The 20,805-nt window shown below is 45.0% G+C and overlaps 1 protein-coding gene across 1 annotated transcript; it reads left to right on the forward strand.

Moving 5' to 3' along the window:
* Positions 1-4,286: 4,286 nt before the first annotated feature.
* Positions 4,287-20,321, forward strand: SLC25A43 (solute carrier family 25 member 43). Its single transcript, XM_035113804.3, has 5 exons — positions 4,287-4,676; positions 5,829-6,070; positions 7,317-7,489; positions 17,324-17,458; positions 17,913-20,321. The coding sequence occupies exons 1-5, from the start codon at positions 4,405-4,407 to the stop codon at positions 18,087-18,089; spliced, it is 999 nt and encodes a 332-aa protein (XP_034969695.1). The 5' UTR covers positions 4,287-4,404; the 3' UTR covers positions 18,090-20,321.
* The last annotated feature ends 484 nt before the right edge of the window (positions 20,322-20,805 follow it).

Below are 20,805 nucleotides of genomic sequence, written 5' to 3' on the forward strand. Positions count from 1 at the left end.
GTTGTATTTCAATATGCTCCCCATCTGTTTAAGATGTTTAAAATAGATTTGCTTATTACACTGTGTGCACTCGTGTGGCAAGAGAGGATGGCATGTGTCGTGGGAAGATTTAAGGACAGAAACAGACTAATATACATAGGAGATATGGATTGGTCAAGAAAAGTAGTGGTTATTTGCATGAATGAGTACAGGTATAAATGCAATTGCTTTAAATGTGAAGGGGTTGGAAAACCTGATAAAGTGGACTAAGACTGCAGCATTTCTTTATAAAAGGGACCCACAAATATTTTTCCTGCCAGAAACACAGCCAATTGAAAAAAAAATGTTTTATTCAGTCATGGGTGGGACAAAGGTTCAGAGCAAGAGGTTCAAGCTAAGGAGGAGGTATAGGCATATTAATACACACGTTACTTAATTTCTAAACTACTAAAGCGCTGAGATATGTAAATGGAAGACTTGTATTTGTTGAAGGGATTTTTACTGGAATGCCTAGGGTAACATTGGCATTCGTCTATGCACCAAATAGTGGTCAGTTTCCTGCAAAATAACTTTGGGTAGAGCTGCTAGGGATTTAATAATTGACAGCGACATTAATTGGAACATAAAAGGATTATCATAAGCATTTGGCTGATTCTGCTTAGAAAAAGAAATGTTAAAGTGCACTGGAACTTTTAAAAAGTCATATAGCGGCTGAAACTCTCAAGACTGCTACAAGAGTGGGGATTAAGAGACATATGCTGAGAGACACATGAACCCAGGGGAAACCAGTCACTCATATGTGTCTCCAGTTTTCAGCTCACAATCTAGATTTAACTTCTGCCTCACTTCTGAATGCAGTGCAAGGGACGCAGACAGGAGACATTAAAATAGCAGAACATGCACCAGTCTCTGCAAAATTTGACTTTGCTCCAGTGTGGTACTTCAACCCACTTCTCATAGCAAATCAGCTGATTAGGGTAAAGTTTACAAAAACTCTAGGAAATTTCTTTAATGAAAATAATACTGGAAGAATAAGCTCCAGTTTGTTGTGGGGAAACTATGAAGACAGTCGTGAGTGGTGCTTATAATCAGATAAAATTAAACAAATAACACAGAATGGAGAGAGAAAATAACAATTAGAACAGGAAATCTCCTTTTTAGAACAGCTACACAGAGGGTTAAACCACAGAGCCTAGGGCTTGCTGACCAGAAGGTCGGCGGTTTGAATCCCTTCAACGGGGTGAGCTCCCGTTGCTCGGTCCCAGCTCCTGCCCACCTTGCAGTTCGAAAGCACGTCCAAGTGCAAGTAGATAAATAGAGACTGCTCCAAGCGGGAAGGTAAACGGCGTTTCCGTGCGCTGCTCTGGTTTGCCAGAAGCGGCTTTGTCACGCTGGCCACATGACCTGGAAGCTGTATGCCTGCTCCCTCGGCCAATAACGCGAGATGAGCACCGCAACCCCAGAGTCGGTCACGACTGGACCTAATGGTCAGGGGTCCCGGTACCTTTACCTTTACACAGAGGAAGAGGGTCAAAGGGCATATTTTAAAAGCTACAAATAAAATGGAAACAATTAGAAACTATAGAACAGGCACCCCCAAACTTCGGCCCTCCAGATATTTTGGACTACAATGCCCATCTTCCCCAACCACTGGTCCTGTTAGTTAGGGATCATGGGAGTTGTAGGCCAAAACATCTGGAGGGCCGCAGTTTGGGGATGCCTGCCGTAGAAGCAGAGAAAATGATACAGCTGTTATATTTAAAACAAAAAATATGAATGGGGGGGAGGGATCAAAACTCTTAGCAAACAGATTATGGAGAAAAAAGAAATTAAAAAATCATAATTGGTATAAAAAGCAAAAATGTGGCGATAATAGGTGAAATACCGGTAAGTGAAAGCCAGGATAATTGCACCAGGCCAACTGCAGATGGCACTATTGTTTTAAGAATGCTGCTGAAACAAAATCCAGTTTGATTAAGTTTAAAGAACTTTTCCCAGGCTTGGTCTTCCAGTCAATCCATAAAGAATTACTTGTTGTAATTTACCTTTACCTTTACCTTTACCTGTTGGTTGGGCTCCAGATGCACTCACAACTACCTCCTCAAGCTGCAGTGCTTTGTTGGTGTGATGCATGGTGCATGTTGAAGTTTTACAGTTGTAACTGTGTGTCTTTTTCTTTAGTAGCAGAATGTATTTAAGAGAGGCAATATGGTACAGTGGTTAGAGTGTTGGACTAGGACCTGGGAAACCAGGGTTCAAAGCCCAGGTCAGCCGAACAGCTCACTGTGTGACCTTGGGCTAGTGAGTCCCTGCCTCTCAGCCTAACCCAGGCATCCCCAAACTGCGGCCCTCCAGATGTTTTCGCCTACAACTCCCATGATCCCTAGCTAACAGGACCAGTGGTCGGGGAAGATGGGAATTGTAGTCCAAAACATCTGGAGGGCTGAAGTTTGGGGATGCCTGGCCTAACCTCTACCTTGGGGTTGTTGTTGAGAAGATGAAACAGGGAGGAGGAGAACCATGTACAAAACCTTGAGCTCTTTGGAGAGAATGCTTGATATAAATGTATGTATAATATATATAATATGTGTCTCTCTCTGGGTGTGTGAGACTACACACACATATTTGTATGGTACACCTACATCAGCACAACCCAATGCCTTCATCAGCCCCAGCTGCATCAAAACATCTCTCCCCACAGGTGCCAACTCCATGGGGCCCTGAGTGCCCGATCGCCCACAAAATTCCCCCATGAAGGGACCAGGCACCCACAGTCATGGGGCCAAGTGGCACTCCTGTCTCTCCCATGTCAGTCTCAATGGTTTAACTCCGCCCACAAAGGTGCACTCTTCCGTTGTCTCCCGAGACAGACGAATGCTAACCAGGATGTGTGTGTATATGTGTGTTTGTGTAGTGACATTCTTAGTGAATCAGGATCTCCCCTGTTTGCTGCCAGACCCCCCTGGCATCAGTGCCACCCACGCAATCCCTTCAGCTCTGTCACGGCTGTGGGCACTGGACAGGGACATCTTTACCATTGGGAGTAGTGGCACAGTAAGCCAGGGCACCAAGCAGTGGAGGGCGCCAGGCAGAGAGTCCAGGGAGGGGAGAGCAGGCTCCAGCGACCTTCAGAGGCACTAGGACCCTGTTCCGCTCTGCAGTGCCAGGGTCAACCCGCACCTACTGTAATTGATCTCCCTCTCCCGCTGTGAGAACAATGGACTGTATCTACCGGAACCTCCTTATCTCATTAACTCTATCATAACCTGGATGAAATGTAACAAGTCAATGTCAGAGTATTTCTGAAACCCGTCGACTTTAGGAAAAAGCCTTAAAACTTTGGAAATTCATATAGGTCCCGCCTGGTGAATGGGGCTTGGGCTACAGGGCACATACCAAACTTTCTGTGGGGTGGCTGCCTCTGGAGCCCTTTCCAGTGACTGCCACCGAGAAGCCCGTTTATTTATTTCTTGGAGTATTTTAATCATAGTATCACAGAACTGGGCGGTTGGAAGGGACCCCTGAGGGTCCTCTAGACCAACCCCCTCCAGTGCAGGAATCACAGCACGAGCATCTCTCACAAAACAAATTTGCTCCATCTTCCCTGTGAATAGCCCTTCAGATACAACAGAATAACAGAACCATTCACAGAGTTGGAAGGGAACCGCCAGGGTCATCTAGTCCAGCCCCTGCAATGCAGGAATCTTTTGCCCAACATGGGGCTTGAAACCACAACCCTGAGATTAAGAGTCTCATGCTTTACTGACTGAGGTATATCTAAGTTCAGCATTTTCCCCCTCATCTTGGTGCCAGGTTAAGCTATGCCATTTTGCTTGGACAATTTAAGACCAGGAGTGACTTGTCAGATTTTGGCTGGCCCACATGCATCTGAGACTATACAAGTGTGTATATAGGTGCATTGTTAATAAATGAGCAACTAATTTATGTTTATGTTTCCTGTTTTCTTTTCCCAAACAGAGATAGTGTGTAAGCGTGGTGTCAGCTCCCTTTTAAAAGGTCAACAACTTTGGGATCCCCCCATTAAAAAAGGTCGACAGCTCTGGGAAATGGGGTGGGGTGTCGCCGGAGGGATCTTTGCACCACGGCGCCGGATATGCTTAAGGCCCTGACGCTGGAACGAAACTCCCTGAGCCACGCGCGCTCTCTCCCGTCGCTCTGCGCCGCGCGCTCCGGGCTCCTGGGCACGGACAATCGGGCATTTTAGGCACCAACCTCGACCCCTCTCCAGCCTCAGAGAGGGTCAGCTCTCCCTCCCTTTCCCGTCTCCAGACCAAGTTGGCACCGCCCCGCGACGGCCTTGCGTAGTGCACACAGGGGCTGGACTGCCGTGTATGCGTCGCTATGCGTCCTCCTCGCTAGTTGCCCGGCCCGCAGCGGGCATGGTGCAGCCGCCGCCCGGGCGGCATGGCGACCTGGAAGCGGGACAGTCGGCTCACCGCTCTGCAGCGGCTCAGCTGCGCCGGGCTGGCCGGGGCGCTGAGCCACAGCCTGACGGCGCCTCTGGAAGTTTTCACCGTCCTGGCCCAAGTTGGCACTCACCACTCGCGGCGAGGGCTCTGGGAGACGGGGCGCAGCTTATGCAAGGCCGAAGGCATTGGGGCCCTCTGGAAGGGCAACCTCACCGCCTGTTTGCGCCTCTTTCCCTACAGCGCCCTACAACTGGCCTCCTACCGCAGGTAAGCCGGGGTGAGAGCCCCCCCTCGCCTTTGGGACCCAAACAGCTGATACCAAAGCCATGGCGTGGCGCGGAGACACGGCTCTCCAAGGGTTAATAATTCCTGCAGTTCGTTGTGGCTGCCCAGCATTTTTCCATTTCTACAGGCTCTTAGGAGGGGAGGGGACTCCAGTAAACTTCAGTCTTGTTTTCACCTACCGGTAACTACACAGTGAGACTTCCGCGTAAAGATGCACGGAGGTCCGAGTAAGAATGACTTCAAAAATAAAATAAAAAAATCTTTATAGTTTTAGCCAATCAGAGGGGTGGGCTGAAGAGACAGGGGCGCTCTGAACGGTCCAGCTGATGTCGAATTTCCTCCCTGTCTCTAGGAAGGTGTGTGGAACCGTTCAGCATTTTGGAGGTGTTTGTTTTTGAACTGTCTCACTCTGAAACTTAAAAGATAAAATATGATTAACTGTCCACAAAATGTATTTTCCATGCAGAAAGTGGGTTCCTCAACTGGTTCTTGCCCTGTGCAACATACTGTACAGACTTTCATTAGAAGCTGCATTCTGTGCCCAAAAACAGAACTCATTTTCCCCCTTTGGTTTTGAATCAGATAATAGGATGAAGTTCCCCATATTCCCCCCAGTGGTGGGAGCTAGATGTAGCTTCTGGGGTGTGGTGCTGAAGAGAGAGCTGTAAATCAAGTCTGATTTCTTTTAAAAAGACAGAAATAAATTAAACCTGTTTTAGATAATCTTTGGCAGCTGGGGTTTTGTTTTGTTTTGTTTTGTTTTTGTTTGCCTTCTGACTTTTGTCTTCACACTTCACACATGCATAGTAGGCCTGCCACTTTTGTGTTGGAAGAGAAGTTCTCCTTATTTCAGACTTAAGCTAATCAGGAATTCATCAGAACTGAAACTTGCATTGAACGGAAAGTTCACAGAAGGCCTTTATGATTATTGTCTGGGGTGGGGTGGCCAAACTACAAAGGTACAAGGCAAGAGCCACTGAAAAAACTGAAACAAATGAGAGGGAAAGCCATGGTTTCTTTGGTTAACTCATGGTTTGTTAAACAGTGGCTTAAACAAACCATGATTTACTGTTACAAATGAATCGCTGTTGTGTATCTGACTTGTGATATCCCCACCCCCATATATCATTCTAGGTTTGTCTTGCTGTTTGTGGGTGATTTGGGCCACATCTCCCAGTGGGGTTCGATCATGGCTGGAAGTTTGGCTGGCATGGTGGCTGCTGTTGCAACATACCCAACTGAAGTCGTCAAAACCCGTCTCATTGTACAGAACCGGTTGGAGCCCTCCTACAAAGGAATTCTGCATGCTTTGTACATGATTTATCATCAAGAAGGTGTCGCTGCACTTTACCGTGGTGTTTCACTGTCAGTATTAGGTATCGTGAGACTGCATCCTTTTCCCATAACATTGGGGTAGGAATGGTGACTGAAAGCCAGTGCTTTTTAGTTATTTTACTTACAGTATTTTCTGTGCCACCTGTTTTCTGGGCAGCTTCTAACAAAAAGATGTTAACAAAACAGCTGTCAGTTCAATCAATAAAACAATAAAAGGCAGCATTAAATTTTGAAATAAGACAAGCCCCCCCTTTTTTTAATCGCTTGTGTCAGATCTCAGTCCATTGCCTGCAAAACTGGTGTATCGGCAATGTGCTGTTAACTGTGTTCTCAGTCATTCATCCTCCCCAAAACAATGTGAGGAGATCCAATTCTTCTGATTTTACAGATGGGGGATCATGATTGAGAGGCATAATTTTTCCCATGACCAAATGTAGCAAGGAAAAAAGAGGCAAAGCACACAATCTGCGATACAGATTCTGATTGGACTCAACAGCAGATACTATACAGTGGTACCTCTGGTTGCGGACGGGATGCGGTCCAGAGGTCCGGATGGATCCCGAGGTTTCCGCAACCTGAGGACCACTTCTGCACATGCGCGCACGGAGAAACCTGGTCAAATACTTCTGGGTTTGCCACTTTCGCATCCTGAAGTTTATGTAACCAGAGGATTATGTAACCGGAGGTGCTATTGTATATGGTTTTAAAAAGACCCATTCAATTGCCAGTGATGACTTTGGTGCCTCACCTATTTTGGCTTTTATAGTCCAAATGTTTTAGAAAACAAAGTATATCCCAAAATAATATTTGCACCTAACAATGTGCCAAGTTCTGTAGTACAATGCTTTTCTGTTTTACCCTTAACAAAAATGCAATCAGACTTTGGAGTTAATGACATTTCCAGGACAGTAAGCAGATTTTAATCAGCTGCTTCTGCTACAAAAGAGCATCAGGAGAATCCTGCTAGATTAAACCAAAGTCTTATGTACTCTAGTATTCTGTTCTCATTGTGGCCAACCAAATGACTGTGGGAAGCCCCAAAAGCAGCCCCTGGGTGCAAACACACTTCTTATGTTTCCATTTTCTGGAAGCAGAAATTATTGCAGGAGAAAGATATTCCCATCATACCCTGCTTTGCAAACTTCTCAGAGGCATCTGATTGGCCAGCGTTAGCAGTTGGGATGTTGAGCTAGGTGGTTTCTTGATCTGAACTGGCATAGCAATTTGTATCAGTAAGCACCTAACAACCTCCTCAAGTCTCTTTTGCTTGCTTGCTTTTCATGACAGGTGCTATCCCGTTTTCCATTGGCTCTTTCCTCGTTTACACACATCTGGATAAAATCTGGGGTCAGCCCAGCATCCGCTTTACTCCTGTGCAGAACTTTGTGAATGGCTGCCTGGCTGCTGGTGTTGCACAGTCACTTTCTTTCCCTTTTGAAACAGTCAAGAGGAAAATGCAGGTATGGAATTTAGGGCTACCATATTCCTCTAAAACTGGGGTATGCAACACACCAGCCTCTTGCTCAGGGGTTGCCAACTTTTGGTGGAGGCCTGTAGGCACATTTGCAAAAAGCTCTTGTGGGCACCACCCCACCCCACCCCCACAACCAAGCACATGCTGCAACCTGTTCTGATGACTACAGCAGAATGCTTCTTTCACACCTAATTTCGTTGGAGGGAGGGAGAGGATCCTGTTGGCATCAGGGAAGGTCCATTGGCAACCTCTAGGAGCATAGGCAGCATATGTGGCATATTGGGAGCAAGAGGGCCCATAGACTAGACAATCACACCTCTTCTGGGCTGCACTGTTGTCTGCTTAAAGGACGGGAGGTAAAATCATACCTGGGACTGTGTGCATATGTTTAGCACTAGGTGCTAGATTCTGGAATTAGAAGGTGGATGTTTTGGTAGACCTTTGAGTTGTTTGCAGGGGATCATCCAGGTTTTCTGATTCGACTGATCCTCTCGGAGTCTCAGTATTTCTTAGCTGTAAAATGGGGCTCTATTTCTTTACCACTTGATTAGAACAAAAGCTCTGAGTGGTTTACAAGAAAAAAATATCAATTAAATCAGTTAAGTAGTTAGAATGCAATTAAAACCAACTGTAAACTTAAAAAGAGTTTAAAGCACATCAACATATATGTGTTTGGATAGGCTTGCCTTAAGAAAAATGTTTGAAGCAGACTGTATAGTTCTTAACTTGCTGTGCCTTAAATTTGCAAGTGCAATCACCCTTCACATCCCACTGTCGTGTCTTGCCTTGAGTCAATCACTTATCTCTCATCCTCAGTGTTCCTTGCCTATAAATAACATGAGTATTAACTGGCAGCCCCTTTGACCAATTTTAGAGCTTTGCGATAGAATCCCTAGTCTGTAATAAGTCAGAGGTAGTTTTGTATTTGTATATGCAGTTTATCCAAGTGTATGACTCATGGACAGCAGCAGAGAGTTGGCACCACCATTTTTGCATCTGTAGCCCAGCTTTTGAGCCTTGGGGTTCTAGTAACAAGCAAAGCAGACCGCCACCATTGCACTAGAATGGTACCAGTCCTTACATTTGCCATGTGGCATCCTTGCCGCAAAGGAATTGTTGCTTTAGAGCAATGCAAGGTTGGAGAACCTGTAGCCCTCCAGGTGTTGTTGGACTGTGGCTCTCAGCACCCCCTACCATTAGCCATTCTGCCTGGGGCTGATGCGAGCTGGAGTCCAGCAACATCTGGAAGGCTGCAATTTGCTTGCCTCTGACTAATTGTACCTGCGTTGTTTCATGCAATGAAAAACAGCCTGGGAAGGAAGACTTGTGGGAGACATTGCAATGGAGGGGAGGATCAAGCATACCCTGTTCCATCCACCAGTTTTCTCCTGCAGATGCTCTAACTCAGGCATCCCCAAACTTCGGCCCTCCAGATGTTTTGGACTACAATTCCCATAATCCCTGACCAGTGGTCCCGTTAGCTAGGGATCGTGGGAGTTGTAGGCCAAAACATCTGGAGGGCCACAGTTTGGGGATGCCTGCTCTAACTGCACATTAATTTATAGATTTGGAAGCTTGTTGTAGGAAAACAGGGAAGTTCTTCATACTGCCATTCGTGCATCTAGCTCAATATTGTCCTCACGGACTGGCAGTGCCTCTTGTATCCCTACTTGGGGATGCCAGGTATTTAGCCTGAAACTTTCTGCATGCAAAGTAGGTGCTCCACTCTCGAGTTATGGCCCTTCCTTTTCTACTGCATTTACCTTGTACTGTAACATGTAATTCTGCCCTTAGCTATACAGCTGGCAGAGGAGAAATGTTAGGTCATTTTGAGTCACTAGGTGGTGCTGTTGCTCCACAATAAACTTCAGTGTATCTGAAGAAGTGTGCATGCACACCAAAGCTCATACCAAAATAAAAACTTAGTTGGTCTTTAAGGTGCTGCTGGAAGGAATTTTTTTATTTTGTTTCGACTATGTCAGACCAACACGGCTACCTACCTGTAAAATAAACTTCCAGCTCAGGATGATTCCAGCAGCCTCCAACATTTCCTCACTGGTCTTTCTGCCTGGATTTACAGATCTCCTTTAAAACCTTAAAAAAAATTTTTTAAAGGATATTGCATGCACTTAACTTGGAGTAAGACCCATTGAATTAACTGGGACTTAATTCTCGCTAAATATGCATAGAACTGAGATACATGTTAAGTTGCTTCCTCATTTTAAAAGCATCCTTACAAAAATGTAAATTTGCAGCATCTTCTTTGTTGTTCACCCTAACTGTATGCCTTTGTCTCCCTCTTTCCCTTTGCTCCTGGTTGACCTATTAGCGAACTAAAAGGTATAGTATGCATGTTTGGGCATGGGTCCTCGTGGCTTAGAGTAAAACATGCAGGTGCTGGGTAGGGGTTTTTTTGGGGTTTTTTTGCTAACATGCTGCTGAATTTTAAAAAGAAAGTGGGGGGGAGAGCAAGAGAGTACTAGAGCATAAGGCAACGATGACTTTTCATAACGCTTACCATTTTTAGCAAAATGAAAGGCTTAGAATTTTCTACGTAAGTGCAACATTCGGAAGATCCTTTTACAGACCCTTAGATCCTTCCGTTGCACTGTGACCAAACAAACCAAGAAGCCTTCAATTAACCATAGTTGCCCAGTTTGTCCAGACTGGGAAACTGAGGTTTCACAAGGTCATGGCTCAATGGTAAGGGATCTGCTTTCTATGCACAAGGTCCCAGGCATCTTCAGGTAGTGCTAGGAGAGACTTCTGCCTGAAACCGTGGAGAGCTGCTGCTGGTCAGTGTTGACTGTACTGAGCTAGGTGGACCAGTGCTGTGACTCGGTACAAGGCAGCTTCCCCATTCCATATAATTGCTGGCTTTGGATCAAGCCGAGATCGTAAATTGTGGCTCGAAGTTGGTTTCTTATGTGCTGAAGCTGCTAACCATAGATTCTTGGTTTGGATAAAAGCTATGGTTAATTAAAGGGTTCATGTTTTAATTACATTTTGAGTGAAGGGAGATGCTAAGGGGCTTCATGCATTGGGGAAAGACTCGCTTTATTAAGCAGATATACAATTATCTGAAGCAAATGCAGAATGGGTCAGCGCATCTTGCTGTTAACCAGAAGTTTGGTGGTTCAAGCCTGTAAGGGGTTCTTGAGGCTCTCCGCAAGAAATACCTCTAATCACATAGAGATATAGTCACAGTTCTTTATTATATACATATATACAGATTGCAGTCACTTTTCATGTGTCTGATCCATCACTTTCAGAATCCGGAAGTGGAGATTTACGACTTTTTCTCCAACAGAGGAATTTGGGTAATCCCACCCTCCTTCTCTGTTCCTGCCAATTCCACCCCCTTTGCTCCTGTGCGGAGGGAATAGGCAGCCCCTCCCCTTCGGAATTGCTCAAGAGGTGTTGAGTCTCCCTGCCTCCGCCTCAGAGTGTTCTTCCATTAACTCACTGTCTCCTGCTTCTCTCCCTTCCTGCCTGTCACTGACTGGAGGCTCCTCTTTGCCTTGCACCGACCCTTCCCTCCTTTCCAGACCTCTCCCTGGCAGCCCTGTGACATAACCCACCCAGGGATAGCAGTGGGCAGGATTCCTGCATTGCAGGGGGTTAGACTTGATGGGCCTTGAGCAGGCATAGGCAACCTTGGCTCTCCAAATGTTTTGGAACTACAACTCCCATGATCCCTAGCTAATGGGGCCATTAGTCAGGGATCATGGGAGCTGTAGTTCCAAAACATATGGCAAGCCAATGTTGCCTATGATTCTATGAAACATATGGTTGTCTGAAGCAGCTGAAGCAAATATATGCAAATAAGCAAATATATGATTGACTGAAGCAGCTAAGTACTACTCATTTATTTATTATATCCACCCCTCCATCTTTTCTCAAATGAGTGAAGGGCAGCATGCAAGACTCCTTCCCATTCCTACCCCCCATTTCATCAGCACAACCTTTTGAGGTAGACTAGACTGAAAGAAAAATAGCAACTGGCCCAAGGTGAGCTTTACGGCCAGCAGATATTTGGACCCCGGTCTCCAAGATCTTACTCCGTCCTACAATGCCACCTTGACAGTTGATAATTGTCACACAATTTAAATAAAAAGAAAGGGTAATCTATTCATTTATTTAGAAGATTTATATGCTGCTCTTCATAGCATCTCTCCTAGAGCGGTTCACAAAATAGATCAATAATAAAATCTACAATAACAGAAGTAGGCAATCCCTAGCACCCAAACATGTGGAGGGAATCCTTTAAATCGGGTGGAGAATTTGTGCACTCCAGATGTAGTTTTGAGATTACAACTACCCTAATCTCTGGTTGCCTCGAGACAGATCTTATTTACCCAGTGGGACTGGCTTGGTGGTAGATTAATGACAGACAAAAGAAAGCTGTTCCTCGCACAATGCAAACTTTTATGGAGTCCGCTACAATGAAAGCCACTTGCCTTACAGAGATTTCAGAGGGCACTCAACTGGTTCATGGAGATCAGCAACTGTTAGCCCTGACAAGCGGGTCCTGTAACAAAATGCTGCAGTCTGGAGTGGTTTGCTTCACTGTTGAAATCATTCAAACATGTCATACCATTCTCCCTTCCACCCCAGTTTTCTCCTCCCTTGCAAATTCTACGACCACTGAGTTCATAGGCCTGGTTTATTTTGGGAACAGGGGTGTCCGCTCCTCAACAAGCTGTACACTCGTAGTTATTCACATGTAATATTCAGCGAGTGCTGTGCTTTTCCCCGGAGGTCCTCAAGGGTACATAGTACCAGCACCTCTTTTTCTAGAAGAAAAGCACTAGCTAAAAGTGTGGCACTTACTGTAACAACTTCATGGTGAGTACCGGCACCTTTTTCCCTAGAAGGAAAGCACTGAATAAGTGTATGCGTGCCTGGGTACCAAACATTCAAGCTGTACATGTGCGCACTTACTTAGCCACATTGAATTCAGTGGGCTCACTGCTAAGCAGATGTGTATAGCATTGTGCACTACATGTCATTTTCCTATCCCCTTATTTCTGTTTATGTTTATGTTTCCATAAAGCTCAAAGTTAGGATCCCAGAAAGGAACTGATTTGTGATAGGCTAAGGACAGTCGGAAGGAATCTCAGGCTAGGCCAGAGAAAGTATAAACTTGTGGAATTGTTTGGCAGAGCTCCTGCACCTTTAGAAGCTGGGTAGAAGAGGGAAGCAACACCTGCTGAAATCCCCTCTCATGCACAGCTGCTAAAAGTGCAGGAGATATGCCCACTTTGGCATCTGGTCCTCCTATAATGGAATTCGCCACCCCAAGATCTGGCACTGGGCATTAGCTCCAGTGACTTTTATAGCACAGGGCTATAGATGTCTACTCAGAAGCAAGCCCCACTGTGTTCTCCCTGGTAAGTGTTTATAGGAATGATTTCTTGGGAGGAGTACAAGTCTACCAGTTGGCTGCAATAGCTAAAAACAGATATCCTCAGAAGAAGGATTAGAACCTCAGGACAGAATCCTGAAACATTAGATCAGATTCTGATATCTGACAACCCCAGACCTTGTTCTCACCTTGTGTGGCCTGGTGCAAAAGAAGACAGGTACTCTTACACCTTTATGTAGGAAACATCATTTTACCAGGTGCACAAAATTCCCCTCTTTTGCACTACTGTTAAATGCCCTGTTTTTTTCTGGACACCCTAGTATCAACCAGCAAAGGAAGTAGTATCAACTTTTCATGTATGTATTGTAAGCAAACCCCCATTGGATGCCTGAATTAATCCACCACCAGTAGAGAGTCCTATTGTCCCAACCTAGTCCAATGCAGAAACCATGCCTGATTCTAAAACTGTTTCCCTCTAGGGACATAACTATGTCAGTTTCCCAGGCCCTTCCTTTGGGCAAAAGAAATAAGCACATCCCCAGACAAACAGAATTTCAAGTGCTTCATTGAAGCTTTGACTGAAGGCTCCAAGATTTGAGGTTGGGCTTCATTCAGCCTGGAAGTATTTAGATATCCCCAATCATCCGTGTTAACCTAGCCCTTGAAAGGATTCTGTGTTCTTATTTTAGATTTCAGATTAAGTGAAATAAACGCCCCGAGTACTTCTGCGCCACTTCTTTTCCTAATCCCTTATTAGCAAGGCTGGCACATCCCGCACTCCTAGGCTTTCTCACTGAAAATATAATTTCAAAGAATTCTTGCAGGGCAACTTTCTGTACCCTGGAAAGATCCTGTGTCTTTATTTCTTAATTCATTTCTACATCTCTTGGGTTTGGGTTGGTAAATTATATATTTTTTAAAAAAATTAATGCATGTATTAGTTGCATTATTATTTTATTTACTTACGGGATATTAGTGGGGGGGGTTGACCTTGCTTTGGAAGCAAAGGGGCTTATGTTGATGTCACGGTGAAGGGGATTTAAAAATAAATAAATTAAATTGCAATCCGTTAATCAATTAAAAAGCAGATACTAAATCCAGTCAAAACTCTTCTGTCCAGTTGAAGAGTGAGTGTTTCTCTGTAGCGGAACCATGTCCTGGAGGGTTCAGCTTTCAGTAAACAAAGTGAAGCGGCCAAGAACTTAAAATATGAGAGTGGAAGCATCTCATGTATCATCACAAGGCATCCATCCGACAGAGAGGATCACTTTAGGCTTATCACTGTTACGAAGCTGTCTAAGGTCTGATTTAACACAGAACATGGGGCATAGAGAATGCTTGTCCCTTGTGAACCCTCCAGATAGGTCTGGGCAATTGAATCTCTGGTGTGCTAGTGTTAACATGTGGATTTAAACGTAACCTAGGTGGGTTGAAAGCATTCCTGCACAGAAATCCGCAGGACTGAGGCTGGGTCTGCAGAAGCAACAGAAGGAAATGGTAATGAGGCAGGTGTTTGAATTGCTTGGACTACTTCAGGTTGCAAGTTGGATATACTAGTTTTGAATGCTGTCATTTTGTTGTTTTAAGGCCCTGCAAGCAGAAATGTAACACATCTGAATTTTATCTGCAGTGCTGGTATTCTGGTTTGCAAGAAGTTTTTAACCTGCAGTCCAAAGTCGTGTGATTTATCCTGTTGACTCATTCTTCTTGAGTTTAAACCAGTCCTAATTCATTGTAAGAAAACGAACTTGTTTCCTCTATGCATGAAAGACCGTTTCCGAGCTGAACCTGCAGCTCTAGTGTCTCTTTGTACTTTAAAGTTTCTTGCAAATTCCCTCTAATGCTAAAGAATGAGGAAAGGAAATGAGTTCTGCCCTTACGGCTTAACTTGTAGGTCTTGGCGGATATCTCACACGGTGCCTTGCAGACATCGCTTAGCATAACATTTATCTGGGAACTAATCCAGAGAGTGAGAGTGAGATGCAGAATTCCCTTGCTGGAAGCACAGAACTTGTTGTCATTTCCCTTCACTGTGGCTGGAGCAGTGATTTCCGAACCTGAGCCAGAGCATAGGCATATATCCCGAGAGTACTGCCAGTGTGATATAAGCAAGCAATTAATAACTAATTATTTAGCAATAACTAAAGCAGAGGTGGCCAACATATGACCCTCCAAATGTTGTTAGGAAAGTTATGGGGAAATGCATTTAAGACTGTGTGAAAGAATGGACGACATGTAAAGACCCTCCAAACAAAACAGAACAAGTGCTTATTGCTGTAGATCCCATCCCATAAACAAATCAGAGCAAATGCTCAATGAAGACTGGACCTAGCCTGACCACTGGATAAACTTTGTGCAAACAAATTGGGATGAATGCTGAATAAATAGGTCATATGGGGGATCCCTGACAGGACTTGTATCGGATTGTGCTGTAGGCCTGCAATTCTAAACAGGCTACCTAAGGTGTTTCCCCCATTGAAATCAGTGAGACTTGAAAGCAAACATGTCTTTAATTACTCCATGATAATGTAGCTGTTCAACCTAGAATACCCTGTTTCTCATATTTTAAGACATACCCATAAAATAAGCCATAGCAGGATTTTTAAGCATTCAAGGAATATAAGCCATACCCCGAAAATAAGACATAGTGATAGGCGCAGCAGCAATGCCGGCCGCGGCAGGAAGAGGAGGAAAAAATAAGACATCCCTTGAAAATAAGCCATAGTGTGTTTTTTTGAGGAAAAAATAAATATAAGACATGTCTTATAATATGAGAAACACGGTACTAGCATGAATGAATGACAAAAGTATACTATAGGTTAAAAGCACACTTAACAGATGAGTTTATAAGTGAATAGTATGGCATTGCTTGGCATTGTATTTTTCGTGTGTCTGTGTAATTTAGACCACGGGTGGGAGCCTGTGGTCCTCCAAACATTGGACTCCAGCTCCCATCATCTGCAGCCAACACAGCCCATGAAGGGCTATATCTCAGTGGCAGAGCATATGCTTTGCACATAAAGGGACCCATGTTCAATATCTGGCATCTCTGGGTAGAGCTGGGAATGCCAGTTGGTGCAGGGACACAGAACCTAAAGTCCCCCAGATGCTGATGGACTCAAGCTCCCATCAGCCCTAGCCAGCAGGTCCAATGGCAAGAAATGCTGGGAGTTGTAGTCCAACAACATCTGGAGGACACCAGTTCCCCACCTCTGGTGTAGACAAGACTGAAATACTTGGACTAGTGGTTTGATACAGCAGCTTCCTATTATCTGTTGGAGTCCAGTAACATTTGGAGAAGGCATGCGGGTGGCGCTGTGGTCTAAACCACTGAGCCTCTTGGGCTTGCCAATCAGAAGGTCGGTGGTTCGAATCCCCATGATGGGGTGAGTTCCCGTTGCTCTGTCCCAGTTCCTGCCAACCTAGTAGTTTGAAAGCACGTAAAAGTCCAAGTAAATAGGTACCGCACCAGTGGGAAGGTAAACTGCGTTTCCATGCGCTGCTCTGGTTTCGCCAGAAGCGGCTTAGTCATGCTGGCCACATGACCCGGAAGCTGTCTGCAGACAAACGCTGGCTCCCTTGGCCAGTAAAGCGAGATGAGCACCGCAACCCCCAGAGTTGTCCGCGACTGGATCTAACGGTCAAGGGTCCCTTTACCTTTTTAATATTTGGAGATCTGTGGGTTTGCCACCCATGGTTTAGGCAAAAAGGATCAGGTAAACTGCTGTGCAGAATGAAACCCCCCCCCCAAAAAAAATCTCCTCTCCTTGTTTTTGTATTGGTGCAAGGCTGAAATTCAAAAGCCTGGATCTTAGGTCCAAAATCCATAAAGTAAGGCAGCAGCAATACTAAGACTGCAATCTCCTCTGTGCACTTAATGCAGAAGTGTAAGGCCCATTTAATTCAATGGGACTTCTGTGCAGATATTATGTATATGTTTTTGCTGCTAGGCTGCATTCTTAAGTGCACTTAAGTAAGAGTAAGCCCCATGGAAAACAGCACAACTTGCTTCTGAGTAGACATGCATCAGAGTGCAGTATTGGTGACTTAAGGGCACTTGAAAGCCATCGCTGTTTTGGGGTGGGATTCAGTCACATACCAGCAAATGCAGCTTGTGCAACTGCAGCCATACTGGTGCTCTTGCACAGCAAACCCTCTTCCCTTTCTGCAACAAAAGAAGTGATGATAAAGTGTGGGATAGGACTTGCTTTGATGCAAAGTCATATAACCTCTGCTCAAACAAATCAGAACAAATGTTCAATTCATCATATAACCTCCGTGCAAACTTTGTGCAATCAAATTCGGATGAATGCTCAAGACGTAGGACATCCAGAAGTGACCTTAGCTGCAACCATAACCCCACTTCCCCACTAACCTTACTAGGACTTACTTCTAAGCAGACAGGGACTTATTCTCCTGCTTTAAAATGGTGATGTGTTCTCTCCCGAGCAGGCTCAGAGTCCTTGCCTCCCACACCACGGAGGGGTTGATGTCCATTTTGCAGGCATGGTGGACTGTTTTAAGCAAACGGTGAAGACAAAAGGGGTGCTTGCCCTTTGGAATGGACTCACTGCTAACTTACTCAGGGTATGTACTAAAGCACCTGTTGTTCAATACCACTGGAGGTCTGATTTATTGTGCTCCTAATTAGGAATTTATTCTTTTTTTCCTCCTGCCAAAATTTAACCATGAGGCGTTGGTGGAAGTTGAGGATTGCATGCAGTTTTTTAAAGCTGCCATTCTTTGTAGATCCATCTTTCAATAACCTCAGAGTGGTTTTCAAGGTTCTCTCCTTCCATTCTTTTATCTTCCCAACAACCCTGTGAGGTAGGTTAGGCTGATCTAAGATGACTGGCCTGCAGTCATCCAGTGAGTAGGGATTTGAACCCAGGTCTATCAGTTCTAATGGCCCACCATTCTAACCACACTGCCTCTCCATGAATAAACATGCTCAGGCTCCCCCCCCCCTAGTAGGCTTGAAGCCTGGATAATGGAAGTATGTGGCTATTTATGTGTTTTTGTTTGCTTTCTTTCCTAACAGATTGTTCCTTATTTTGGAGTCATGTTCAGCACTTTTGAATTCTGTCGTCGCGTCTGCCTGTATCGAAATGGTTACATTGATTCGCCTCTGACCTACAAGCTAACTCCAGGTGTGGACCAGACTTTAAAGCCTAAAGAACTGCAAGAATTTAAACTACTTGGAAGAAGAAGCTTTTAAGCCTCAGGATGCATTTTCTGCAAAGCAATACTAGGTCAACGCTACAAAATATGACGCTGTGGTTCACTACCAGCTAACTAGCCCTCAGTTTAACAGCATGTGACTTTTTCCTTAAAATGCCTCTTATTGATAAAACTAGGCCTGAACTACTGAATGGGCCACTAAGCCAATGGAGCTCACCAGATATTGATTGTGGTCTGCCGTGCAATAGAGAACCTCCATCCCGTGGCCACAAGTGGCATCAAGTGTGGAGCAGACGGCTGCCCACTTGTCAATCACAGGACGCCACAATGGTTTCGGGTGCAAGGTGCTTTGAAGTCCCAAAGTCAAGACTTCCAAAGCATCTTGCAAGGCACTGCTAAAACAGAGGGCAAGGGCGTCTTTCGTGTTCTTGGGGTTTCCGTGCAAACCCTTCCCTGAATCAGGATAGGGTTTGCATGGAATCCTGCCAAACGGAGCAGGATTTAACCCTGTTCATCAACTGATGAGTGGGAGTTAAATCCTGCTCCGTTTGGCTGCACACCTGTTCAGGATTTAACTCCGCCCTCCTAACTGTCAGCTATCATCAGCTGACGTCTGCTGATGGACGGGTGGGCACATTTGGGGGGGGGAAGTGGCCTTGCAGGCCAAATTGGCAGCCCAAGATTGGCCCAGGAGGTGGTGGTTCCCTACCCCTGCTCCAAACAGACTTCAAAGAGGCTCCCTGATCATTGGTTACAGCAAACTGCTATGGAGGAACATCTTCAAAGGAGGCTGCTGTTAATTACCAATCAGCTGTAACAACAGAGGGATGAGGAATTAGGCATCCAGCCTGCTGATTCCTTTACCCTGGGATGAGCAATCCTGTTGTCTCAAACTATGTGTGCAGCAGAATGAGATGACAGAATGGACTATAACACTCAAGACTTAAAGTGGGAGTGTATGCTATTTTTTTTAATTGCTCTCCCATAGTTCACCACAACATAACACAGCAGGGAGAAAAGTTCTGTTCCAGACCCCTCCTTGCTCCGCTATTTTTTTCTGACTCCAAATAGCTTTTTGATGTAAGGGAGCACTGGCATTTGTAATCCCACCACCTGCTTTGAAATGATAGCCATTTGACCACCTTATTCTGCTAGGTATGTAGACCTCAGAGGCCCCTGCTGTATGTAGAGGCCCCCAGAGGCACAGCAAAAACAAGTCTGTTGAACCTTTGCAGGCCATCATATATGGAAGGTGGGCTGCATTCAAAACACTGAATCTCAGGTTGTAAATGCATGGCCTATCCTGATGATGTGACTGTAGTCGCAGCAGGGATGCAAAGTCTTATCGGCAGGGAGCAGAAAGAACCACTTGACCATCTTTGGGGAGGGAGAATGCCAAAATGAGAAATCGGGTGTTTTTACTTGCATTCACTGAAAATAATAAACTGTTTTTGAAAAATAAAAAGCACATGCAAAGGATAATCAAAAATCACACAAAATTTACATTTGATGCTGCATGTCTTTGGAAAATACATTAGGTGGTTCACAGGTGGGGTTGCCCTGCCCACCTGTCAAAGCTGACCTATAGGGGGCCACCAGGCCAAAAAGATTCCCTGCTTCTGATGTATGTGATACCGTTAAACATGGAGGTGTTGATGGAGAGTAGTGAGATGACATGATGGGAGTGCTTCTCCACATCAAATTCCCTGCTCATAAGAAACCAGCACAAGGAGATTAGATTGGGAGCCTCTCTGAGAGATGCAATGTTTTCACAGGTACAAGCTGATTTGGGGAGGGTGAATATTTACTTAACACAATGCTGGGTGCCACTTGAATTCTGAAGTGGCACTGCACAAAGCAAACTTTGCTATGTTATGCTTCTGGCTACGGGGACTGCAGAATTTTCTAGTGGACTGTGACCTCAATGCAATGCAGGGAAAAACCACTGCTGGGTATCTTTGGACTCCTAGAAAACCTCACAAAACCAGTGACTATGCACTTTATAAACAGCAAACCAAAATGTTTGGCAAACCGTTTTGTCTCTCAGGTGCATGGAATGTAGGTGTATTAACAAAAGTGAGTCTCCGGGGAGGGAGGGTATGTGTGTGTTCATAGAATTGTGACTCTCTGTGTACCCTTGTTGTCATTTTAGTTGTGAGCATATGCACACTGCTGTCAACAATTGCTGTTGAAACCCTTGCAATAACAGTCCTTGTTTCACTTTGCCAAGGTGTATTTGATATTAAACTTACCCTTTTCCAGAAAAAAAGTGCAAAATGGTGATGTGGTTAAAGAGTTGCAATGCTGCTTTGTCCCAGTCCTCTCTCATATACTGTACATATGTGCAAAGAGGGAATTTTGTCATACAAGGATAGTAGAAGTGAGCTATGCCAAAATCCCCACTTCTAAATACCGTATCTTTCGCTCCACAAGACACACTTTTTTCCTCCTAAAAAGTAAGGGGGAATGTCTGTGCGTCTTATGGAGCGAATGTGTGGTCCCTGGAACCGAATTGCCCAGGGGCAAAAAGCAGATTGTGCTTTTTTTTAAAATAGAAAGAGCTAAAGGCTAACAATAGAGCAAGAGGGGTGTTGAAAAGAAGCTGCTCAGCAGCTGATTGCAAGAGATCGGGGAGGGAGATAAGGGCTGCTAGCTCCCTTCCCAGCCCCACCCCCTTGCCCAGGCCTCCATTGTTGAATGTTCTGCAGAGGGAGGCTGTTTGTTTCCCCAGCAACATGTGACTGGCTGATTGG

Source organism: Zootoca vivipara, chromosome Z2 (genome assembly GCF_965207765.1).
Source record: "Zootoca vivipara chromosome Z2, rZooViv2.hap1.1, whole genome shotgun sequence".
NCBI lineage: Eukaryota > Metazoa > Chordata > Lepidosauria > Squamata > Lacertidae > Zootoca > Zootoca vivipara.